The sequence below is a fragment of the Hermetia illucens genome, chromosome 1 (assembly GCF_905115235.1).
Source record: "Hermetia illucens chromosome 1, iHerIll2.2.curated.20191125, whole genome shotgun sequence".
In the NCBI taxonomy this organism is placed as follows: Eukaryota; Metazoa; Arthropoda; class Insecta; order Diptera; family Stratiomyidae; genus Hermetia; species Hermetia illucens.
The window spans coordinates 67,868,099-67,895,704 of record NC_051849.1 but is presented as its reverse complement, the minus strand read 5'-3'; the positions used below and the strand labels follow the sequence as shown (position 1 = coordinate 67,895,704).

Below are 27,606 nucleotides of genomic sequence, written 5' to 3'. Positions count from 1 at the left end.
GTCTCTATTGGTGTTCATCAATCCTAGCGTCCAATAGCAAAAATGATCTCGAGCAACTTGTCCAAAAATGGAGTGACCGTCTCATACAGTATGGCCTAGGAGTGAATCTGAATAAAACTGAATTTTTGACGACCGATTCTCATGGAATAGGCACAACCACTATCAATGGCAGTGACCGGCCTAGAACGACGGGTCAATGCTATCAGCCAATGGATGCCAACTTGGATGAAGTGGGTTACCACAACTGGTGTTCTTTGTGATCGACGTATCAATGAACGTCTCAAATCTAAAATTTACCGCAATGTAGTTCGACTATAAAAAACAATGAATGGCGGCGTCTTGCGGTGATGGAGTCGAAGACGTTGCGTACGCTCACTTCCGAAATGAGGATATCCGCGACCGGATGGGGTTGCACCGACCATGGAAAAATTACGAGAGAGGCGTCTTCGATGGTATGATCACGTAATTCGCGTTATCGAAAATTCTCTCGCCAAGGGTGGTCTGAACATTGAAGTTGCTGAAGTTGAAGAAAAGGCCGGTCGAAATAACGGTGGCTTTTGATAAAACGAAATGGTGATCACGAGGAGCCGACCCCGCTTGTAAACGGGACAAAAGTTGAAGGGAAAGGAGAAGTTGGCTTCTCTCAGCTGCAGTGTCTTCATATTACCCCTACAGATTAATACTTTATCATCAGCACAACCTCAAACGTTTATTCCAGTATTAGTTAGCTTCTATAAGATTTCATGCATAACTAGCTTACATGTTAGCGGTAATAATACCTCAACCTGTGGGCAACCTTGGGTTGCATTCTTGAAAATAAGATTGGTACCTGTTCGTACTTCTAAATTTTTGATTTGCCCATCCAGAAGGCCAGAGTGTTTCTGTCTTCCCAGCCGAAAAGGGTATTATATATTTCTGAAACGCTATTGTCGTATCTTCGATGTCCAATAACGCATAAAGTGTTATTTTTTCTTGTAACAATGCCATCACGTAGTATATTCGTCAATTGATACGGGCAGTTCTGCTGACTAAACATGTTGGCATAGATGTAAGGGATTACGCATTCTAACATTATCAAGGCGCTCAGATCAAAGTGAACTATAGACAGGGAATGCTTTTACGTTCGTACAATAGATGAACTAGTCAGGGAATGAGCAGAAACGTCGCTCCAAGGACCAGAACTCTCCTGTGGAATCGGGGATCATAGCGGCAATATTCACAGGTCACTGCACGTTACTACCACCAAACGAAGCAGGGAATATTTGTAAGAAAAGCAAGGAAACCTCCATACATATTTTGGAATAATGTTCGACACTGCAGTAGGAAAACATATCTAGGAGAATACTTAATAGATATCTAATACAAGCCAAAGCATCTAGAAGTAGGAAACAAAGGAGGACATCACTGTTATCATTTAAATGGGACTTGCTGGAACTGAGGGATTTGCGATGACTATTAATAAAAAAGTGTGATATTGAAGGTAGATCTTTAGCCTACTATATGTCACAAGAAGATTGTGATTATGCTATTGTGTATTGGCTGAACGAACCATGGCCAGATTAATATTGACAATCCGACGAGCTAGGAATATCATAAAAATTTGGAAAAAAATCTGATTGGCAAAGAGAATATGAAATATCCGTAAAATAAACTCTACTACTTAAAGATTACTATATATACTAGTAGCCCCAGAGTATCCTCTTCGCTGACGAGACCTAAAGCGTGATACACTTAGTATTCAAAGCATAAATATAACATAGGACTCTTTCAATGAAGCACTTCAGGGTTGAGATTACAGTCGTCTATTTATTAGATATCCGAAACTGAAACTGCACGATTGTTGGCAGACAACAGAGCCTATTTCAGTTCACAAAAACTGTTCCGCTCGAAACGTCTCACCATAGGGTCAAAGCTTTTACTGTACAAGACAATGATCTTGCCAGTCCTCATGTATTCCTCGGTAACTTGGGTTCTTAGCAAGAAAAATTACGAACTCTTGGCCGGGTCCGAGAGAGGACTCTCCCGAGAATTTTTGGTCCACCACATGAGGATGGACGATTCCGTAGCCTACATAACGACGAAATCTATGAGCGATACTATGATATGATACGCCAGGTTGTGGATAAAATCCGGCTCAATAGGTTACGGTGGGTGGGTCATTTAATCCGTATGGATGAGGATGGTCCAGCTCAGAAAGTCTATAAGGGTAATATCTATGGTAGAAAAAGAAGACGAGACAGACTCTGCCTGAGATGGAGCCGGGGCGTAGGCAAGGACGCCAGACAGCTTTTAGGGATATTGAATTAGTGGACCTCAGTGCAAAACCAGAACGTCTGGAGTTCCTAATTAAGGCAGGCCTAAACCGGATACTGGTTGTTGCGCCGCTGACGATGATGATTCGAAACTGTAAAGAAGCCAGAGTATCATATAACGTATCTGACAGTTCAACACACATTTCAAACATGCGTGTTGGTCCACGTGACGATGTTACTATTTTGCAAGCATTGAATCATTTTGAATGGATCTATGGAGGATGCATAGAAGACACAGAATAAAACTGGTAGTAAAAGTTTCAACCTGGTTGCATTTTTCTTCTTTATATAGTACGACTGAAGGTCGCAGTTTTGGAATTTACCGAATACATCTATCAGGGGAGCTATGCGCAAATATGGCCATTTGTACACGTTGCCACCTTAAAAGAACCCACAATTCGCCCTAATTATGCTGGACTTTAATTGTCTTAAAGTTTCTCACACAGTATAGAAATGTACCGAGTGAACTATGTTGAATTTTATTCGACTTTCGCTCAGTGTTTTGTCTTTCGCTCCATCTTTATCTCTCGGCTGTGGATAGTAAAACCTTAATGAAGGTATGGTTAGTAAGAAGCAGTGCTATAAGTTCGTATTAACGGACGTCCGTTAACGCTGCCGCCGTTTGAGTTTTGACAGTAAATTTAATCATCTTAAGACAAATGAGCGATAACTTTGTAGGTGTCTTAAGGCCAACATAGGACTATTGCCGAAATTCAGTTTGTAATCATCATCAAAATAGTCGTCCAGGCTTTTCTTGCAACTGAGGTAAACCTCTTTGCGGTTGTACCAATAATAATGTTTTCGTACGTTTATAAAAGTCAGTTGATGTGTGGAGTTGCCAAATCTTCGATCAGGCGTGTCTCTCTGTGGATAGGGGAACGTTCGGGGGATGTGTTACAGGCAAGTACATCCACTTTCCAGGAGATGTGCGTGTAGAGGTATGCTTATGGGCAGGTCGAGTAGTTGGGAAGAAGCTATGAGAAGTTACGGTGCAGGGCTTCGGAAATCCAGTACCGGCGCTTTTGGGAGTCGATAAGCGGGCTTCAGGCCATCGGTATCCACCGATCGCAGTGCCTCAGTAGCGAGAACCCTGGCTACTGTGGCATCTAATGTTATAAACACATTGGGATACCAGCCCCCGCGATCGAAAGCGCTATCCCCAGTGGAGAGGCGCAGCGAGAGGGCACGCAAAAGAAGAAAACTTGACGCCAAGCCGCAAGAGCGATACATAGTAACCAATCGGGTGTTGCAAGATCATGGAGCTTTGTGAATTCATAAAGGAACGCCGGAATATTAACCAAAATATAAGGGCCATGATAAGAGGCATGTGGTTGACGGATAGTATGGTCCAGGATGAAAGAGAAATGAATGCGATAAGCTCGTTCAATAAACGAGAGAAGAGAAACTGGGAAAGAGGCTGCGCGAATATAAGGGCTATGATAACTGGCATCCAGTTAGCGCATATTAAGACTTAGATTGAAAGAAAAGTAAATGCGATGAGTAAAAAAGTGAGCTAGGCGACACAAGTGACGTCCGTTCAATACACGAGAGAAGAGAAACGGTGGAAGAGGCTTTGCGAAGGTTGAACGAATCAACAGGGAAGGAAACCCCGAAAGGGACTCAACTACCAAAAAAGCTACTGGGAGATGATAATATCAACCTGAACTATTGTTAGACGGTGCAGGCCCTACTTTCACGGACCACCGCAAGAAAGACATTTATGTGACTATAATTAGTGAGCCATAGGGAAATCATAGTGGCGACATTTGGGTCAAAGGCCAAACGGGATGAGCGCTATGGGCTTTCGGAGAACAAGCCTTTCATGAAATAACAGAACGTCCGGAGGGTGGATTCGTTAGAGGAAAAGTGAAATAAATCGACATATATAGCTACTATACTCCATTCAGCGCTATTCTTGGTGAGTATAAGCAGATGCTGGGCATTCGTGTTCTGAACGCGAGAGGACGTTTGTGAAAATCATTGACAGAGATTTTAATGTATGGACTCTTGAATGGGGCGGCCGGACAATGAATCTGAGAGGACGTGTTCTGCTCGAAACATTTGGGGAGTTAGACGTGGTTGAGACCTCATACACTTAGACCTGACACTTCTAAGCCCATAGGCAACCTAACTATAGGCAACCTAACTATTGGTGAAACAACAAAATAGCAACTTTTTGAGATGCATGTTTCCGTTCAAGGGTCCTTTTCCAGAGGCTTAAGGACACACAAAAAAAAAAGCGTAGGGTCACTTAAAATAGATCATTCGGAGAAGTAAAAAGAACTGCTTCAAACAGCTGTGCGACCATGTCGATATAAACCCTTGGGGTGGGGCTTACCAGGTGGTAATGAAAAGACTACGAAGGGCATCTCAACTGGCTTGTGTGTTCTGAAAGAGAGCCTTTGTACTCTGTTTCCTCACCAAAACAGCGGAAAGTAAATAGTAACTCTCCGAGCGCATAATACATACAGTAACCCAGGAGGAGCTGCGAGGAATATGTGGTGGGATTGGCGACAACAAGGCCGCAGGTTTAGTTGCCATCCCTAACAGAGCTCTGACGTTGACTGGCTCGGCCTTTTTGCTAATACATTCGAGGCGTGCCTAAAAGAGGAATATTCCCTGTTCAATGGAAAAGGCAAAAGTTGATGTTGGATCAAATTCAATACGCTACTTGGAGATCCACCGTCATATCGTCTTGTCTGGCTGTTGAATACAGTGGGGAAAATTATAGAGAGAAAATCATCTACCAACAGGCTGCTATTCTTCTTTGAAAGAAGCAATGGTTTACCTCTGAGAGAGAACGCTCTGGTACGGGGAAAATAAGGGCCCCAAATAGCATATCGTCATAGCAGGGGTAGGAAAGGGTCCGGTACGGGTCCCCTGCTGTGTAATGTTATGCATAATGTGATGCTTGCTCTTTTCATCCCAGAAGAGGCTGCGATTATGGCCTCCGCGGATGGCTTGACTATGGTGGCTGTAGCAAAGCACTCAGAGGATATGAAGGTCTACGCGATGAACATGCGAGAGCGGTAAAGTCCTGGCTAGAAACAGTCGAGCTGACCTTGGTGGGTAAGAAAACCCAAGCGGTGTTAATAACGAATCATAGAAAAAAGAACACTGTGAAAATGCAAGTCGGAAATTGATTTTAGTCGGAATGTTGCGATATATTCTGCTTAACGTGTTATCTGTGAGGACGGAGATGCTTGTAAACTCTCAGAGAGAAGCAGATGAATTCAAATGTTCGCCCCTTTTCGCTCATTATCACTAAGGTAATAGTATAAATACACCAAAAATAATAAAACATACAAACTATTTGTACCAAAGGATGGAACAAAACTTGGAACAATCGATTTGTGAAACTTATTTTCCAGCAAATCAGCGATATTTTTTAAAATCTATTTTATCTTGAGTAAAATCTGTATTTTTGTAAAATTAGAAAAAAATCTGAGAATTTTTTATCAATTTCAAAACAGACCTAAGTTTATTTTTGTTTCAAGACCGGTTTTAACCTTCCTCATCGACAAGCCTTCTAAGTTCAAATCAAGCCCGTGGATGCCCACTGCCCAGAAGTTGTAACCTTGCCGATATTGTGAACCACAATAGCTTTATTATTATTAAGTTGTTCATTCACCTTTCCTGAATCTATTTTTATAGAGAATCTAATATTATCTAATAATGCCTCTGAGATGCCGGATTTAGCAACTTCGTGTTATGACGTAAATGTAAATTAAGGTTGGTAAATGAGTTTCCAAATTTTTTATAGTCTTTCGGGAAATGTGTTGATTTTTTCTATCTAAAAATCCCAAAGGTAGGACCTGCAAAAGATTCTCCATTATTTTTGAGACAAAATCAGCCCTCGGTAGACTGTATTTTGCCTTGTACATTTCCAAAACTAAATCCTTCCCGAAACCTAGAAACCATATTCAAGGCTTCTATGAGCATTTTCGTTGTAGTTTCTAAAATCTTTGTTAAGTTTATAGCGTAAGAATTAGACGGATTGCGAAAGTTATCTGTACTTGGCGAATCATTGGGCTCAGGGTAACATAACCTTCGTCTGTTGTAAAAAATAAATTCTAAAGTGTGACGTTAAGCTAAACTTATGACTACAAGGATTCCAGGATTTATCAAAACGCTGGATTATAGAACTAAAGCTAAGTGTCCATTAAAGAAAAATTGTTAAGTTTGACGTTGACAATACATTTTGGTGACGGGGGTTTCTATAAAAAACAAACTTGAAAAAAGGAATATGCCGATCTAGTGTGGGCAAAATAGAAAGAAAATTTGGCAACTTTCTGAAGAGCTGTAAACAGTTGCTTACAGCGTAACTATTGAGCTTTTTGGGTGGAAATGCTCCTTAAAATTCGTTTATAAGAGTATGAAATTCTGGAGGGTGAGAGCCTTTCCACGTTACATCACCCGCGACAAGTGAAGGTTATTTACAAACGAATACAGAAGTTTAGTGGGGATTCATTTGTTCGCTTACTTGACCATACTCTGTGTCTACATTAAAATTTAGAGTTTCCACGAAGTCTGATCACTTTAACTTCAAAGTTACTTTTCAGAATCGGCTTGCTGCCCTCTAATGTGACTAGAACAGGGACCCAGAAGCGGCGAGATATTTGTTAAGTCCATTGAAATGATTTAGTATATATATCTTAACTTAGACACAATTTTCTATGAAAACTCTTTGTTTAAGGTTAACTGCAAATTCTGGGATTTAAATCAGCATTTTAGACCCCTCGGTTGACTTGTCTGGATTTCCTCTTGGCCATAAGTTTAGTCCAGGTGAAGCCGCGAGACTATCAAATGATCGTCTAATGTATCACGCCATCACTTGGGTTGCTGATTTTTCGGCAATGGGTCAATGTCATCTTGATCGTGAATGTCCTTATTTCTGACTTTGAATATTAAAAATAGAAAAGTCATCATGGACATATTTTTCAAAATAAAAATGGTCATAGAGGAAGAACGCCATTTACTGATATGTCTATGTGTATGTTTAACTAATCCATATAAAACAAAACTAAAATACAGCAGAGTTATTTACATGCATAAACTAGGAGCCCGCAATTCACCTCAGGATACCTTGCATGCAAAAGCAATATAAATATCAAATTCTGACATATTCTGATTTTGCTCAATAAAAGCATTAAATTTATTCGTTGTAGTCATGGAATTATAAACATAGCGAGCGCATAAATTATGAATGGGATATGCTATATTTGCATCAAAAGTGTAGATCAGGGGACTAGGCATCGTTTGCTTACGTTTCTTGATGGAGGCACAAAAATACAATTTTTACTATTTTTACTTTGAGGTGGAATGTATGTACCATCATCATGAACTGTAAGTAAATGATGTCCACCCGTCTGGTCTAGTCTGATTTATAATAATTGACTCATTAATGAAATTTATTGACTGGTATTGAACTTGTACTCTTACTTTCATGGAAGGTGAAGGGTAATTTCTTACTTAATCGTGGATAATCATAGTGCGTGCCTACATTGTCATATCGACATTGATAAAGCGCATCACGCAATTAATGTGGTATGTAAAGTAAGAAAATAACTTAATAGCCGGTAGGGATTTTGAACTTCGTCAGACAAAGTAACAGACAATCGTCCGCCACGAATCCTAGTTATAGGGCCTCTTACATACATAGTCTGAGTTCATCTGAAATTCATTCGTCAGAAACTATACTATTATGAAATTTCTGGCAAGAAATATTCTGAAGAAATTTAAGGCCTTATGGTTATATTCATGGTATTTCAGGGTTCCAAAAGATGCTTTTCATTTTGGAGGAAATACTAAGCACGGTGAACTAAGAAACGGGCACTTTGTATTTCGTTTTGTTTAACCACAAAGTATGTGTATAATCTTTTCGAAACTTTCCATGAAAATATTTAAAAAGCAAGCAACGATCAATTGCTTTTTTTGGTCTAAGTTAATTGAAGCATTTAATTTGTTTATCCAAACAAAAACGAAAATATAACAATGCTTCTGTTAACTGTATGAGTGTTCTGTTTATTTGGTTGTCCGATAACTGAAAACTTCCAGAAATTTCGTCTGAAAACTATGTTTGATTCTCAAATTCAGTTAAGGAATGAGAAATAAATATTTTGCAAAATAGATATTCAGATTATCTATTCTGCAGTTAATGAAAAGCTACAAAGATCTCAACGTTGCCAATATTAAATAGTTTCAATAATTCACAGTATGGCGCCCAATGTGGGTTCATGTAGTGGAGTTCTCTTTTATAATAGCTTATATTGCATATTAAATTTTTGTTTTGTTTTTTTAGAGTGCTAGGTTGTCGCAGGGGAAGGTCGAGGTTCAAGTTTGACTGGTGGCAGAGGGATCTTTTATCGCGACCGGATGTCGGCTACCAGTCGACTTAGCTGGGTAATAATCTCGGGCTCGGTAAAATGCTGACCACATTGTCTCTTACAGTGCACTGCCATTACGGTCTTGAATGAAGTGCTTTAACGCACTTCACAGCGCTGATCCAACATGAATTATTGCGCCAACGATCATTATTATTGTTTTTATTTGGAATACGTGATGCATAATTATAATAACAATCAATGGGGCAATAGGCTAATTCACACCTGGTCTGTTAGACCGTTTTATGTCAAGACCGTAACGGTATCATCATTATCATCAACGGTGGAGCAATCAGTTTTCGGTTTAGGTCTGGCTTAGTAAGGAAACCTAGAGATCCCGGTTTTGCGACGACTCCATTATTTCGAAATCCCTAAAAGGTGTCTGGTATCGTGATCTACGCTGTCGCTTCATCTGGCCCCTTTCCATACAATGATCCACCGATTGTTGGTCGTGTCTCTCAGTGCTGAGAGATTTAGGAAACAAAAGGAGCATATTACCGTACCGGAGTGAAGAACGGCTTCCAATCATCGATTATTGAAATACCCATTTGGGAGAAAGCGAAACCGCAAGAAATAAGGGTACTGACATCTCTCGTTAATAACTTGGAAGGAAAACGGAGAGTAGGGGTTACAAACACTGCGGTATCGTCGAAAGTTATAAAAACGATGAAAGGGTTAAACGTCGACATGGTGACATCGAGTGGGATTCACCAGCTCGAAAGCAAGCTAGGATCCCCCAAGGACCGCAAATTAAAATACGAATATAGCGGGATATATAAAGTGACTTGTCCAGAATGTGGGAAGTGTCACATAGGGCAAATGAAAAGACTGATTTCGGTTCTCTGGGGAGAGTAGAAGAGAGAAGTGGAAACAGCCGGAAGAAAGAATAAGCAGAGCACAACGCTGAAATTCATGATAGCACGGCACATCATTGAGGAGAGACATAGCATCACATGGGGCAACGTAAAGGTCATCCAGGAAGGTGGAAACAGTAGGAGGTTGGGCTCACAAGAGTAGCTTCCCTTATGGGAAGGGTCGTGTTTCACATTGAAGACCAGACGTCTTTGAAAATATGATTCAGTTGTCTTTTGTGCGTTCATATTAGCAGCGCATGTAATCTGCTGTTGATCGATTTGACCCATGCAAAAAGTGCGAACGAAAAGATCAGGTTATGGGACAGGTACGTCAAGTACATGCCAATCTCATTTACTGGAAGGACGATACAAATTTTCTCTCGCCGACCGCCTGTAAATCGGAGGAGCAAGTTGCTACAATAAGCGAAACCTAACAAAGAAACCTTGGCAATAGCGTACGGTAAACTGAGCGACCATATGACTGGTCGCAACCAAATCATTCAAAAATGTGTAAGGCAGATGGTAACTGGTTTTGTATAGGCATCTATAGTTGGTCTGTTTCTCTTAACGTTACATTGGCGGAGTTTGGGGACCTCCAAGATATACCTTGGATGCAAGGGAGCTAAAACTAAAGATCATTGTGTGCGACTTTAATGTTTCGGTCAAGTAATTCTTTTACGAAAATAATAGGGAATTGCATTTTGGAAGCTTTCACTCATTTACCCCTTATATTGGCAAACAGAGGCGGAGTAAACACCTAGTTGATAATAGATACTGGACTAGCTTATGTTAGTTGCTTGGTACCTCGCGATGTATACCTTCTGAAAATTATAGAAATACACACGACCAATCGTCCAGCTTCTGGTTTCCCGACCGCTTTAATATTCCGGTACAGTGCAGGAGTTTGCGGGCGCAACCTTTCAATATGTCGAGAAAGGCCTATCGGTTTAGAAGTTGAAACTTGACGTGACCAAAGGCTTAATTAACTATGTATAGGTGATCTTTGGGGACTAAAACACAGGTGCGAAGATGCCCTTAACAAAGTTTAGACCTTTGTTGATATAATTGATATTGGATAGGATGGAGAAATGAATGAGAATGGTGAAAGGTCGAGATTCTTTTTGAATACAAACATCGAACTGGAGAATTTCAGTTTTAGGGAAGGAATATTGCGAAGAGTATCTATTTAAAGTAAATCTCCACATAGTCTTTGTGTATTGGATATCTTGAAGGATATCGTCCGCGAGGGAGATAAGGTAGCAGAAATTTGATCATATCGGCACCAACTCATTGCATACTTTCTGAATTGCTTCATTTCGAATTGTAAATTTTGAAAGTAGAATGATAGTTTAATTGTGCTATTTTCCACAAGCTCATCATATGGCCTCTTACTTGGTATTATAGACGTTTACTATTGATAGGTGAAAGCCTGAGAAAATTGTGGACAATATGGTCAATGGGAACAGAAACACAATTTATGTTTTGAATTACGCGTATTTCTCTTCATTTGTGATTTCGTGAGCAATTACACCATACATGGACATGGGATTGGTTCACATCAAGTTAATATTTTACATCTAGAATCTACATTATTCATCAAACAAACAAAATAGCCGTATTTGGGGTTTTGAAAATGCACAAACATTCTCCACCTCTATTTTACCTCGATAAGTTTAAGCAAATCGACTCGTCGACCATTCTGTGTATTATATAGTGAATTCCATTGCATGCGTTGTCCATAACGGCATTGTTGTTCTTCCTGAATGGGTGACCTATCTACTGCCAGCCTTGAACTTGGAACTTTCGAGCAGGTTTGGCGGTCATTTTGAGAGCATAGCATAGAGAAAACAATTGCTCAAAACAACCTACATTTTATATTGGTTCCACGGTATTAACGTCCTTCATAGGATCATTTAAAGACTTGCAATATTTTCGGCATTAGAAATGAGCCAGAACAATTGAATTTATTTTCGGCAGCTTTTACTCCTTTGACCAGTGAATCCCCGCGTTCGAATATAACTGCATGTTTTTTCGTGCGGAAATAGTAGTTTCACCTGCCCAGTTACCATATCTATTGAAAAAACCAATTGGAACGCTCATTTATTAACTATAATGGTTTAAAAATTGAATTCTCCCAAGTGGAAAAGAAAATTAGCCAGGCAATTTGAATCTTATCTAAGTGAAAGCGAAGTCATAAATCAGCTTTTAACAGAAAAGTGGGTAATCGTTGCGTTAAAGGACAATTCTTCAATTTACCTTATGTTTGGCAGTAATGGTAATAAGATATACAGCAAATTTTGACATCTTTAGCGAACGTTTCTGAAAGATTTGCAGGCCGCAAAAAAATGGATTTGCAGTGACCGGGATTTGAACCTTAGGCCGGTTGAATGCTTTAACTTGATTTGAATTTGAATAATAGTGATACACAATTCTAATACAGTGATATATTCATCATCAGTGGCGCAACAACCGGTATCCGGTCAAGGCCTGCCTTAATTAGGAACTCCATCCCGGTTTTGCACCGAGGTCCACCAATTCGATATCCCTAAAAGCTGTCTGGCGTCCTGACCCACGCCATCGCTCCATCTTAGGCAGGGTCTGCCTCGTCTTCTTTTTCTACCATAGATATTGCCCTTATAGACTTTCCAGGTGGGATTATCCTCATCCATACGGATTAAGTGACCCGCCCACCGTAACCAATTGAGCCGGATTTTATCCACAACCGGACGGTTATGGTATCGCTCATAGATTTCATCGTTATGTAGACTACGGAATCGTCCATCCTCAGGTAGAGGGCCAAAAATTCTTTGAAGAATTCTTCTCTCGATCGCGGCCAAGAGTTCGCAGCGATATATTATCAATTAACATTGAAGTTAAAGTTTGAAATTTAAACCTGACTCCGTCAGGCGATAGCGGAATACTTCTTACGAATACTGCCTTTCGGGAAAACGAAAAAACTTTCAGCGGGGTTTTGCTGAATTATATGTGCAGCAAGGCAGTTTTCACCGTCCTTCTTGACAACTCACAGGAGAAATTAAGTTGAACACTTTGATATTTTGCTAAGCAACTTCCAGTTGCCAGTCTACTGAAGTTTCTAGACGCCGTTTATGACGTCGTACACAATGGTGCGGAATTTTCAGTGCATTTGAATTTGGAAGGAATTTAAAATGCTGATCATTTAAAAAAACACATTTGTTTTCAAAAACGGCCTTTGAGAGTTTTGTTAGATTGCATCATAGAAATGATTTCCGTCATTAGTGAAAACAAGTCGGGAAACCGGAAGCTAGACGCTTCAGGTATGAAAGGTTTTGTGTATTTCTTTTATAATGAGATTTGCGTGTGCATTTGTTCCATTACCATGTAGCACGTAAAATATGCATATATTATGTGAAAATTTCCACTTTCAAGTGATATTGACATTCATAGTCTTGAATTTGCAGAGAAGCGACAGTTTTGACCCAGTATAACTTTGTTAATAATAGTGCGATCACCAAATTTGACAGGATCATCCTCTGAGCTGAAACCTACATTGATGCAAAATTTTGTGATTCTAGGGTGAACTTAAGGGGGGTTTTCCTGTCAATTACTAAAAATTATAGTAATATACTATTAAGAACTTTATTTGAACAGGTATCGGTATGAAGGGTATTTCGGAGCCTAGGAACCATATAATGATTTTTTTCAGATTTTTCGGTTGGTTGGTTCCTGAGAATGGGTTCGTTAAAAAAATGACCACTTTCAACCCCCCGCACTCTCCACCTTTTCAATATGTGCCCAAACTAAGACCAGCTGCGTAAAGTACTAACCGAGACCTTTAATTTGATATCCCACATAACTATATTTGACAAAAAAAAATTAACACACCCCTTTTGCATGTATGGGGAGACCCCCCCCCCCCCCCTTTAATTCGACGTAAAAGGATGTAACTCACTATACGCGTGAGCGTTAACAGTTCCCATCTTTCTACCAAATTTGGTGCTAATCGCTATAACCGTCACCGAGAAAAATTCATGTGACGGACAAATAGACAGACAGACAGTAAACCGATTTTAATAACGTTTTGTGTTTACACAAAACCTTAATAAAGCGGGGAGTCTATTGTAAATTTTCTTTTGCGCGACTTTACTTCTCGAAGTTCGTCAAGGTATAGGAGCTCAAACATGTCAGGCTTGATCTGATTTGCGGTTATCATTTGTGCTACTAACCCTTTATGTTTGTTAATTTCAAAAGCGCTTTTGATTACAGTCCAATATATAGCAATGCTCGTGGGTCGGTTCCTGCCTTGCGCGCAGCAGGACAGATTTTGTTATGGAGAACGAATCTTAGTCACGGTAATGGCTGCTTGTGACGTGGGACTTCTGCACTCCTGAGCGTTGTAGCAATGCTTTCTTCACCTTTGTAAGGAAAAAGCTATCACTAAATGATGTCTGTTTTAGTGTTTAATCGCGATGTGTTTGATCTGATTAGAGGTTTTCTGCCGGTAGGTCGAGGATTAACTATGCCCCCATCCTAATCAAATCTTCGAGGAAAGCGTTATGCGAGCCTGCCTTGGCATTTAGATCCCCCATTCCAATCGTCTCTTGGGGGCATGCGCAATTGTTCATAGGAAGCCTTCTCCTCTATATCGAAATTATTCATTGGTTCGTAACATTGCATTTTTGTCATACTACTTAATTTAGGCTAGAATCTAGCGGTTACTACCCTTTCTGGTACAGGTTCCCAATTTAGAGGCAGCTGTCAGTTGAGTTACCAAATATTTTTTCTGCTTTCGCTGGCGAATATTTTTTTACGTAGCATTGAAAAGGATAACAATAATTTCATGTAAAATGGGCGTGAATGCACTTACATCACGCTTGTTACTATATTATCCTAAAATTTTGATCTTGAGTATTATCTGTAGTAGATAAGATAGGATTCTGGGGTTACTAACATATGATGAGGTTTCAATACTTCACTGCTATGTTTGTTACATTGCCTTTGTAACTAATACTAACGAAATCGATATAAGCAGATTTTAGAATATTTGCTCAATTAAATTTTGGCGTTGAAATTAAAGACGGCTGTTTTTTGCCTACAATTTAATATATTAAAACCAACGCCATATTTCGGAAATCGGTGGTTAATAACGAAACAAACACTGAAAGAAACGAAAAACTGATTCTCAGTGAAGTTATATTATAGCCAGAAAAGGACACATCGTCTTTAATCTCAATACTTATAGAGTACTAGCTACCAAACCACTCAAAGGATGGAAAAATTGATCCATTCAAATCATTTTCACCATCCGTTATAATCTCAATATTTCAGTATTATCAGAGTTGTAAGAATGTCTTTTGTATACACATCAATATTTAAAATGGTAAGTAAAGTTAGTGACATTGTAAAACATGATATTAGTTTGTTAATAAATATGTACAAATAAAGAAATACCTCAACAGTTTCAGGATCCGACAAAAACACATAAGGACCTCCAAGCCAGGCTCGGTTAATGCCGTAACGATAACCCCAGAGCTTTGCCATTCCAGTCATACGCATAAATAATTCTGTGTTAGAACATTAAAAAAACGCAATTACAATTGTGATGACGTTGGCATTTAAAAACTAATTCAAATATTGTGTAAGCTTAAAAGTATATCGGTTGCAACGTTTTGAAACTATGCACATTTATTAATTCGACGGAAGTTCAACATGCACTGCTGTTCATAGATATCGCGTTCATTTAAAAAACTGACTTCTTTTAGGGAGTTTTTGTTCAGAAAATCATACATTCTATAATCCATTCACCTTGGACTAATTTTTTCACGCGCTGAAACCATTAACAATTGAGAAGAATAATTTGTTAATTTATTCTTTGCAACGGTTGCCCATTATTTGCAAAAAATCTTGTTGGAAAATGAGAAGAGAAACTGTTGCAATTAGTGTTTGTATAGCGTTTTTGGTCGCTGATAGCAAAGTGCTTCTTGCTCCAATTACCATGCGAATTTTCCGGCATTTTAAATTGTTTCAAACTTTCATAATGTCACACCTTTATAAGTATTTCAATATTTATTTCCACCGTGATTAATAAGTGCATTGTTTTAGTTACAACCGCAATCACACGCATACCCTACATCGTCAAATTGGCGAAATTTCATTCACACAATTATATACATTATTCACAGAAGTTATAGTAACTCAAAAACGACATTATATACAATGGTAATGATCAAATTAAACACTTAAATGAATCAACTAACAAAAAACTCGAGACTTGGTATCAACACCCAGTTCCATATTTGTAAGTTGGGAGCTTTCGCAGGTATCTTGTAGATTTTTTTAACCAAATTATCTGACAATTCTCACGATATTTATCTGACGAAAATAGTATGTGTTAGTCACAGTTTTAATGATTATTTAGTTACATACATACACATGTTTGCACTCGTATGCATACTTAGTTGAACGTGGATGCTCCAGAGTGAGATACTTATCTATTATTTACTTTCACCTTTCGCAAAAAGATTTAAGAAAGTATTTTGGGTGTATGCATGTGAGTACACGTATAGCTGGATAGTAAGTTTTCCAGAGATCTGAGAAGATTGCTATCTACTTTCGACAATTTTCTTTGCAAGACTTTTCTTAAATTCTGCAAATTTCTTCGTGACTTTCGTATTATAATTATATCTAGAGAACTAATTGTTCTAATTTGCTCCATTCGATATTTTTTGGATACTAATAAATTATTTTACTTTCCAGGCCATAAAAAATCTGCGGAAAAATTAAAAGAAAAGTATTTTAGTAGATGCGTGGCACCTAATTGTTTTGGTTGAATGACCGCTGTGCAAACTGTATTCCTCCGTTCAATTTTTTCTTGTTCGTTGTTGTTCCTACTGTAATTCCAGTTGGCATTCTTTATCGAAACTTTCAACCGGGCAGTCCTTGAAAGCAGAGAGCGAACGGAGGTATATGGTATCTCAAAATTGTAGTCGTTTTCTTTTTATTTTACTAGGCCTTGAAAGGCCTGGCTAAAAATTGGCCTGCTGCCCCATCGATTATTACTATTATTCATTTTCCCATTCAATAAAATTTTATTGTCAAAAGTGTACAAATTAAGAACCTTTTTGTTTTTTTTCCTTTTTTTAATTCCATTGTCCGGTCAAGACGGAGATTGCAGGACTGTAGAGAAAAAATCTGGATTTGGGGGGAAAATTATGTGGGCCCTGTGCATGTACTTCAAATTTTGTTAGTCTTCGGAAAAATCTTCCCTCAAAAAGCGCCACACGAAATTATATTAGCCTAATTCTCTCCATTCACGTAGAGTTCTACCTGTCAGTTACGTCTGAATAGTCCGCATTTGACCAGCGGCCGTAACGTGGATGGGAGGGTCTGGCCTGTCAGTTTGGACTCTTTAAGCGGACGGTGATCGAATGAGAAATGATCGGCCAACCGACCAGACATGTTTGTTTAGGCTGTGAGCGAGAATTTATGGCCATTTTTTTCGCTGGTGAATATTTTTGTTCAATACTCACACGCAAAAATTGTTTTGTGTTTTCAGAGTTGATAGAACCTCATCTTCCCTCCGTTTTATTTCATAAAGCCAGTCCGGCAGAAAGAGCCCCACTAACTAAACAGAAAAAAGCAGAAGCCAGTGAATAAAAAAATTCGTTTTTAACGTTAAACGTATGGATTCAGAATTCCAAAAAGAACCGTTTCGGTTATTTAACTTACATTTCACGAGAAGGTGGACCAGCCCATTAGCTGTACTTGGAGTGATGACACATTTGTAATATTCAGAATCGAAGTCAATTTATCCCGCATTTAACAAAAGCTATTTAAGAAAAGGACTTCCGGATATCTTTTGAAAAGTGAATAACCTGTCGGAACAATCGGTGGGGGAGTAAGGAGCACAGCAGGAATAATTCATCTTAGAAGAAGTTGATTTATTTCACCCCGTCTGATAAATATAGCAGAACAAGAGGTGCATCTTCTGTTGATTTCTGCGACAACGATACACTGTTGTGGAGGGACGCCACTATGTTTAGATATCTCTTTGTGTCTTCATTTTCTTGAAGAAATTAGTCCCGTCCTGGGTGGCGCCACAGACGGGCCAGAATGACTCAAAAATGTCCACTTCTTATGTTGTAGAATACAAGAGTGCAGAGTTTCACTGCGATTATTTAGCAGAGTCTACGGTAAAATATCTACTTTTATCCGTTTCAATATTTCAATTTGTTTTTAAATTTGGACAATAATTCGAGTTTACATTCGAAACAGAATTCCGTAGTTACAAAAATATTTATTAACTATTTTTTGTATCCTCCATGCATACAGCCCCCAAACAATATTTCACACACAATTCGCAAATATCATTATATAAAAATTATGAATTCACATGATTCTTCACAGCTTCTCGAGCGCTATTGGATGCTGGTTTTATTTGTAGTTTGTTTTCTTCAAATTTATTTGGGTAGGGGGCGAGGTGAGGATCCTTATAGAAAGCGTATTAACAGCTTTTGATAGCAACAGTAGCTATCGCTATTGACAGTCCAATTGTTGGTTCCAGCATGGTTGGAAATTGAGCCCTCTTTTTCTAAGACATCTGAGGATTTAACATTCCTGAATGATTTTTAAGAATACCGAAGGACTGTTCAATACCTAGCCCACCTTGACTATACCTGCCGATTGTTATGTGTCTACCCTTTAGTTGCTCGCCAATCACTTAGGTTGCTGCCCTTAATATCACATACACTTCAGCCTGAAAGATAATGCTACTCCCTTCCATTGTATCCTTATAGATATAAACGAATTAGTTTATGAGGTACTCTCTGAATAATGTAATAATGCTTTTAGAGCTGCCTCGGATGTCGTGCTTATTGGTTTTGAGGCTACCTTACAGTGCCGTAACCTACCACGCTGCGCATGCAAACATCGACCTGATGATAGCCGTATAAATTTACATTACTACATAAGCTGTGGCAGCTCGATTCAGGGTGTGACCTTAGTGCTTTTTGCGACGGCTATCCTCAACCAGCAAGAATTATTTTAAGCTTCCCTTGCAACACTTTCTTTCGGATGGCGTACTTCAAAGAGAGTCTGTATTGGTTCCATTCTGGAGAATGTTCCGGTTTTGCTAGAGAGTCTAACTCATTCCTTTTACGGGTTCTGCACAATCTTGAAATCTCTTTCTCGTTTTCTAGTTTTCCATAGTATGTTCTAGATGAGTCTAGTTTCGAGTGTTCAACAACCCTCTTGTATCCACGTTGTCCTGAAGTCCACAAGTTTTCATTCTTATTAAGTCGTCTGGTTGATACTACCGTGTTAGCCCTTATTGCTAGAGAAAGGCCTCCTCAAAACACTCTAAAGGAATGGCATTCAGAGTTGCTTAGCAAGTTCTACTTTGTTGCCAAGAAGTTCATTGAAATTTACCCAATTTGGAGGGGATTCTGTGTCTGTATTACAGACTATTCGCCGGCAATACGAGTAGTTCGACTGAGCCAGCCTCCACTCAACCGTACCCACTTTGAAGTGCAGATTGTTAGGTTAATTAGTTCGTTTCTCCTACGAACGTAGAGGCGCAGCCTGCATTCACAGCCATGATATCAGCTATAGTAGCGGAAACTATGATGTAAGCAGAGGCAATTATGATGTTTCCTCTCTTGCCGTTAATCGGGTATTGTAGCATGACCTCATCAAAGAATACCTTAGCCCCTTTTACTGATGGAATACCATAGATTTTGTTGAACCAAATCCATGGCTCTTGTAACAGAAATATATAAGGGCCGTCCTGCAACTGTCCCAACATTGCTACCAGCAGATAGAAAGAAACTTTGGCATGCTGCAAACTGCAGGCATAATAATAATCGTTGGCATAACAATCCATCTTGGATCAGGGCCTTGAAGTGTGTTAGAGCACTTCATTCAAGACCGTAACGGTACACTACAGAACACTCTAGGAGGCAAGTGGTCAGTTTACGTTCGCCCGAGATTATTACCCTGATTTAACTCAGGTACTCATTCACAGCTGAGTCGACTGGTATCCGACGTCAAATCACGATACAAATCCCTCTGCCATCAGCGAGATTTGAACCGCGACCTTCCGTACGACAGCCTTGTGCTCTAACCACTCAGCTATCCGGTCACTCCGGAAACTGCAGGCATAAGTGTAGTGTAATATGAAACGCCTCTCCTTGGCGGCTGAAGCTTCCTTTCACGGAACCTTCCTCGCCCGTTTTCTGGAACAATTAAACAATAGTACCACGGACAAACCGCACGTAGACAAATTATGAAAACTGTTACACTTTTCTTTTTGATTGATTGCGCCGCAGACACTAAGTGCTGCGTTTCAACTCAAGTGGAAAGCAAGTCTGTCACAGATTTCTCTATGGGGGAATATGAATCTGATGAGGCCTCTGAAATCCGTGTCTCCATCGCCACTTGATTGCTGAAAATTTCTGGTGGATCTGAAGTCTGTGACTCCTCACCGCCTTTAGAGTTGAAATCATTTAGTTCCATATTCATGTGTTTCGGACACTCTTAGAGTAGTACACAACTTCATCAGACTATCCTACTACTACAAGGTGGCCTCCGGGTGATTCAAAATGACGAATCACGAGGGCACATAGTATTGTCGATAATATGCCTAAGCAAGTATTGATGACTTATTATAACAAAAATTCTACTAATGGAAATCTGAGACAGACATAAATACTGCTGGACAGGCGAGAATAGTTAATGCAAGTGCAGTTCGGCATAGGCAACATTCCTTACGACGGTTCAGGACTTCATCAATCAAACATTGCAAAGGATAGCCATAGTTGGAATGAAAATTTCAGTAGTTTGGTTTGTAAGTTATACTCAAAACACCTGCACTGTTAACACATTTGCACCTGTCCTTATATCTTCAGAATGATGCCCGTTCTCAGGTATTCTAAAAATAATTAATATTCAAGTTTATAGTTGGAGTGAAGGATGATTACTGATTTTGAGATCGCTCCACTGTAATTTAGAAACAATTATGGCATATTAACCAAAAACTCCGGATATTTAAATGGCAAGCACGCAAATTGAGTATACTGACAAGTTTATCAAATAAAAATAGTGGCCAAGATTTTTTTGATTTAGATTGTAAGCAGGGAGGAATTGGTTTCTGAGATATCGATCTATGCGATTAACTATACTAAGATTGTTCCTAATTAAAAAAAAAACAATCTGCTCCTTTCATTTCAATACAATGCAATTTTTTAAATTTAACATTTGAGGGACGATCACTGCAAACCATTTTTTCTAAAATCGCCTTCGATTTTTTTGATAGGTTCTTTTTTATTAAACAGGTTAGATTGAGGGGAGTTTTTCTATATTGGCTAAAATTATTTACTAGAAATCACAAATACCGTACCAATTTTCCCCTTCATCAGTATGTTCATAGAAAGAGATTTGTTTTTTTTTGTTAACAAACATTATTTTTAATAAATAATTTCAGTCAATAAAGGGAAACTTAATCTATTTCTTTAATCAGTTTTAACAGCCAATCTAAGCTATTGTTTTGAAATTTTTTATTAGAAAGTAAAGACAATGCTTTAGAAGATTCTGCAATATGCAATAAGATTAGAAGAATCATGCGAGTCGGTTTTAAAGATACATAAAGTCGCACAGAAGTAGTAAGCATTGATCGCTTAGAATTTAATCGTCTTCTCGTCGTCGAAACGAGAGATATTTAACACGATTTGACAAGTACTTTATCTGTTATCTATAGTATGAACAATTTTTCCCTGAAGTCGATACAGGGTATCTCTATTCATCCCTTTGAAAAACGCGGTTATCAAATATAATACAATTGGTAATATCGATCCATTGATGTATTTGTGCAATATCCGATTAACTCATGTGGCAAGGATTTTTGAGAGGCACTTTCAAACAATCTGCCCATCTGATATTGTTTTACATCGCAAAAATACTGATATTGCACCGACGCTGTTATAAAGAGAACATTTCCATCTAGCCTTCAATTAATTACAAACTTGCAATAAGATAGTGACCACTTCATCGAACGAACCAAGCTAAGTATGTAAGGTAAATAATTTACCAGAAGTATGAAGAAAGTCGCGGTCCTTATTATGAGAGCACAGATGCAGGTGCATAGAATGCGGTAACTTCAGCCAGATAATAAGGCATTAATCATGCTTTTAAACTGACCTCGTTTGGTGGGTAGTCTTCAAAGCGAGTATATATTTGCATCCTCTAGTAGAGGCTTTATATCTCAACGGAAGTTGAGGTAGATGTTGATTGACTTTGAATGCCTTTACAAAGGAAGGATTGTTTCGGTTTGAAAGAGGTTCAATGGCAAAAATTAAACCACGTTCGAAGAATGGTACTGATTTAAAATATTAGATTAAATGGAGTCGGTGGATACTTATCCTTTCCAACTTTTTGAATATAATTAACTTTAACAGGTAATAATGTCACAATTTGATGGTTACCAAACATTCAATCTAAAAATGAATTTAACTTTAATAGTTAATAATATACAAAGGTATTAACTCCCTACATATATCCGAAGAAATGGTACTCCCATTTCGTTGCAAAAGCAATTAATATTAGGAATACGTGCGTAATTACACATTGGTGCGGTTAAGGAACAAAAAATTTTTGCATACAATGTATAGCATATATAACAATTTCATTCATTCAATAGAGTAAATTCTCACTGTTTTCCTGGTAACTTTTATTATTTTTTCAGTAAATATGCTAATGAATTTCGGAAGTCTAGACTCCAATATACAGATACCTCATGTACTCGTATATTTGCCTTTGGTAGTATCATAGGCTGTGTATGGTCACTGGAAACATAAAAAACTAACCATTTACACTGTTTGTACTTTATCACTTTTTCTTGGCAAACAAAAAGCACACCATAGAGTAGTACCAATAATTATTATGTACTAATTTACAGTGTCAATGTAAGATTAGAAGTTGAAACACATAAAACCTCTACTTAAGCTCATCTAATAAATGTTATTGGTACTTCTGTTGAATGAGTTTACTCTGTTTAATAGTGAATCCATTTCAATAATTAATTTTTACACGATCATCAAAACGCGTTACGATCGTTATAAAGTCAAAATAAAACATTTATTGCCCATTTGGCTTCAATATAAATTCTTTTTTAGCGCCCGCTTCAAATAGAAAAACTTAATTTTTCGCATAATCCGTGTGGAGGCATATTTTTGCAAATATAATTTTGGCTGTCAAATTTTAACAATTCAAGTAGGTAAATTGAATACAAATAATAAAGATATTAAGAAATTACACATTGAGTAGGAAGCAAGATCGTTAAGGTGCTCATTGGTCAATATTGAATATAAATATTGCGCTTTTTGAAGTAGAGCAGAAAACGTGTATCTATTAATTTTGGCACAAAAACTTAAACAAAGCATGGTTGAATGACTTTTCCTACTAATTTAATATCAGTATACGTTTAGTTTAACATTTCGCATAATTCTGAAAAGTGAGGTACGTGGAATGTAGGAGCAAATTTACATATCCTTCACTATATTGAATTTGCAGTTCGAAACTTTGTTGAATTGCTAAAACTAGTCATTGTCGTAGGTTTATTTGCATAGAGACCAATTAAGATGAACAAATTGCCCGAAAAATACGTTAATTTCCCAGCAATTAAGATGCAGAAGCAACATTTTTTAATATCATGTGCGCTTGGCTGATTGCGTACGATGAAATTATCACCTTTTGAAGTAGATTACGAAAACATATCTGAAGCCGGCGCAGATACATGCTTTACATCAGCTAAAAACTTGTCTTCCGCCGATTTTTGAAGCTTCGGCGAGCATTAACCCGCCACTGTGCTAACTCGAGCAGACCAATATTTAGTTTAAGGTCAAAATTACTCAATATGTGTAGATGATATTGTCACGTAGCTTACTGACATACGTTTCGAGAAATGTAAATCAATGCAAGAAGAAGAAAGTCTTCAATATGATTAAATATTTCAAGGACAGCAGCTTCTTCGGTGCATTTTTTGAAATGTAGGTGCATCTAGTGATCTTCTAGTCTTTAATGATCTCTGTTTCATTGCAGAATTATATTTTATTTTTTGGGTGCACCTCCCTTTTGTGCAGGGATGAAGATCATTTCTAACTAAGGGATCTTTTCATGTTTTTATATTTCGTAGTTACAGACAAAGTTGGTCTTATATAATAGAGAAGATGTTCGGTTTCACATGTAAACACAAAATTATACCCTTCCTTGGTGTCTACCTAACCCGTGTAGGGAGGCGACTACCTTGATTGCAGTGGATATTATTGTGTATGCCGACTTGTGAAATGGAATTGTAAGTTACGCTGAGTGATTATTTGAGAAATGCACACATATATTATATTATATTTAAAATAGGAAACTTTAGGCAACTCGTTTTTTGTTCCCCAAAAAAAAAAATATACTTTTTGTTGCAATTTTTTATAAACTGGATATTTTAAAAAACTAGGTATGTTAATAGTGGAGCCAGTGTTGCTTTGAAATCTTACAAAATTTTCAAGGTAACTGTGACTGTATTCGTAGGATAATAAATTGTCCTGTCCGACAATGCAGATTTTATGCTTGTCTCCATGTAGAATATACATTCTTCTTTTAACGTAGAAAACGTGCTTTTGTTTGGAAAACGCAGTTCCAGACCCTAATTATGCTCATTTCCGTTTTTTTAGCAAGTGTTAACTAACCAGTTTTCCTTATCAAAGCTTTATTTTAATTTTATGTTTTTTTGAATTTGGATCTAAGGTATTATGTTTTTAAATAAGGAGAAGACACCGTGTATTTATTTATTGTATATATATATCGATATTTGGGCAGTCAGTCGCCTTTTTTTTCCAGTGCATTCAGAGAGTGTATATCAATATTTCAGCGACCGAATACTCCATTCTTTAATGCATTTAAAATCTGTAAGTGCCTATAAATCCACTGAATAAGAGTTGTTTGACTACCAAAATATTGGTTTGTTTTATGCGGTAAATAAATGCTCTACGTTTGGCCTAAAATTAACACCAATTTTTTAACTTTATTTTTTTTATAGAAATATTTATATTTTCATTCAGTTAGTAATTATTCAATATGTTATTTCCACTTACTACTAATCAAATCAGGCGATGAAGGATCTTCTGTCAATACAAGCTATTCTGAAGATGGAGATCTAAATAAGGATCACGAGGTGTCACTATTATCGGCTACATGCTGAAGTGTAAATTATATGACTCCTATGCCAAATCCTTCCTTCAATTGCACATGGGGATCACTGTGTTGTTTGATTACTGGATCCTAACTAGGAACCCACAATACATATTCGGATTGGAGTAATCAAACAGTAGCAACTTCTGTAACGGAAATTGGATCTATACATGTGCGTTTCCTCTGTCGAACAAGTGTACTATGGGCACTCCTATAAGAGATGCAGGTCTAATGCCCGTCCTGTCCCGGGCCACAATGTCATAGATTCTATCATTCAGTGGATGTAAAAGGGTTCACACTTAAAACAACATATGCGCAACCGTTTCTAAATAAATGGCGTGTGATTGCTTATGCACTTTTTAAGGTTTTGTGTAAAACAAAACATTATTAGAATCGATTCTAATGTCTGTCCGTCTGCCTGTCTGTCGGGCACATCCTGTGAGGTATCAAATGAAGGGCACAATTAGCACTTTCCGAAACTGATGATACTTTTGATGCTGGATAAAACATAGGGAAGGGAAGGCTCAGAATGTGTGCCCCAAAAGTTGTAACAGGTCTCGTTCTCAGAACCTATCCAACGGAAAAAGGATCGCAATGGTGCATCTACACGAAATCTAGGCCTCAAAAGGCATCTCATTCCGATATCTGCTTAAATAATGTTAATAATAGTATGTTGCCACATTTTAGAAATTTAGCCGAAATCCCTCTCCCCAATTAAGTCCATCATAGAAGTACAAAATTTCTTAAGGGAATAAGGTAATAACATAATAAATAATTTTGGAAAGTTTGACAAAAAGTGAACTATTATTAACAAAGTTATAGAAGATCAAAGTTATGTATTTTACGTGAAATTATCACACTCTAAGACGTGTATGACGTCATCGTCATATAAGGTGATCTCATATGAACGACGAAGTTGAAATTTGGGAATATATACGTATATCAAAGTATATTTTGAATTGGAGGTATACACGAAAGGGAAAACGTGAATAGGGCTGAGTGAAATTACGCGGTATTTCTAGCGATTAAATTGTTTGAGATAATAAAAACTTGTTTTTCCTATTCGATAGTGTTAAATTATTGGTCTTGAGTCAAGAGTTAGGGGGCAATGGGATTTTAGTGCATATAAAATCCCACACGCTGCTGTGCTTAAGGTATCGTCCTTTGAAGGTTTCCTCCTCTATAAAAATTGGTAAAGAAACAGACAGATCAAGTGAAGTTTCTCTTTAAAAAAAATTGATTTGATCCTTTGATTTTCATTTTTAAAATAAATTTGCAAATGATATGGAGCAGTAAATTTTACAGTATGCGCATTTCTTTGTAGTAATAGAGAAAGATGTGAGTCAGAATTCAATTAATATTGGATTTCATAAATTGAATAGGACGCACATTTGTCAATATTTTCTAGACAAATCTCTTGCAGAAACCAAAAATTGAGGTTTCGTCTAGGACAAAGATATCTCTTTAGCCTTAACTTTGTGAGCAACCATTCATTGGTCAAAACCACATAAGCGGCTCTTAGACGTTTGCGATAAAACCACGTTCACCTACATAGATGGTGGATTCGGGAATCAGCATAAGAAAAAGATAAAGTTTCTTAAAATCTTTTACTGGAGTTTAGTTGAGTTTAAACTTCGCTTTCCTTGTTTTTCTCTTAAGGTTTCAAATCGTTACTATTAAAATTTGAAAGCATTGGAGCTAACAGGTAATCCAAAAATGAGAGGAAATGGGTTGTTAGTACTGGTGTGATTCGCCAAAAAAGTTCTTAAAAATAAGATGCTGTGATACAAATTGAACTTCTGTAGAGAGGTAGGAGAGGGAGGGATTCATGTCCATGTATCATGGCATAGTGGACAAACAGAAATATATTATACGAAAAATAAATGGAAATATTAGGTAGGGCCGGGGTGGTGGAATCTTAATTTTTTACCATAAAAGCGCTAGTGGGAGTTATTGGTTCTTATCTTCGCGTCTAAATAGCATTTCATAGTTGAGTAAAATTTAATAACTTGGGCTTTAGTTGAAGCTTAAGTAACAAGCCAAAGTGCACTCGCATAGTTTCAAATTTAATTCAATGTAAGACTTTTTATAATGTCTCTAGGAAATCTGATATATATTTATCTACACTTCGTAATCAGGTTAGTTTAATAGGTTATTCAACCCTAGCACTACTAAAAAGTGAATACTTCTAACCCTCATGATGAATACAAAAAAGATAAATGCGTAAATTGAACTTGAATAGCAATTAGGAAAGCTACGAAAATATATCGAATATTGTATTGTAGTGCAGAATAAGATACGCTTCATTTATCATAACTTGCTGTGATTAGATACAAATCCAGCGGTGGTGGTCTCTATTAGCGATCTGTGCAAATATTACTATTATTAGCAAGTGAAACACGATTTCTATCCAGGAGCTAACTAATTGCTAACTGACTACATGAATCTTAAGCAAATAATATTGAAAATATGAAAGCCATCAAAATTTGAATTGTGGCAATAGTATGCTAATATATTTTGTATTGAAAACTCTAAAATCTAAATTAAACCAAAAACCATGAAAATCTTACGTCAATTCATCGATCAGACAAACAACATACAAACAACCTGCGCTAAGGGAAGTAACTAGCCCTCGAAATTAAAAAAATATATTTTCTCTAAATTAAAACCGGTATAGCATTATCTCTTCTGGCCTATCCATTACACATTCTGCTTTCTAATCAACCACTTGAACAAAATGAAAGGTGCCCGCTAAGATTCAAAGGATTCAAAGAATTTACGATTAGATGCGCCCCATTTACCAACAGGGTGGGTTCATATCCATAACGTTTTGATATACATATATTT

General features: G+C 37.7%; 1 protein-coding gene across 1 annotated transcript in view; it reads right to left on the bottom strand.

Moving 5' to 3' along the window:
* Nucleotides 1-27,606, bottom strand: part of LOC119646639 (cytochrome P450 4c3) — a 77,508-nt gene that overhangs the window by 19,542 nt on the left and 30,360 nt on the right. The window contains exon 2 of the mRNA XM_038047152.1: nucleotides 14,980-15,092. Within this exon, the coding sequence (XP_037903080.1) occupies nucleotides 14,980-15,092 (113 nt within the window). The remainder of the gene's footprint in view (nucleotides 1-14,979; nucleotides 15,093-27,606) is intronic.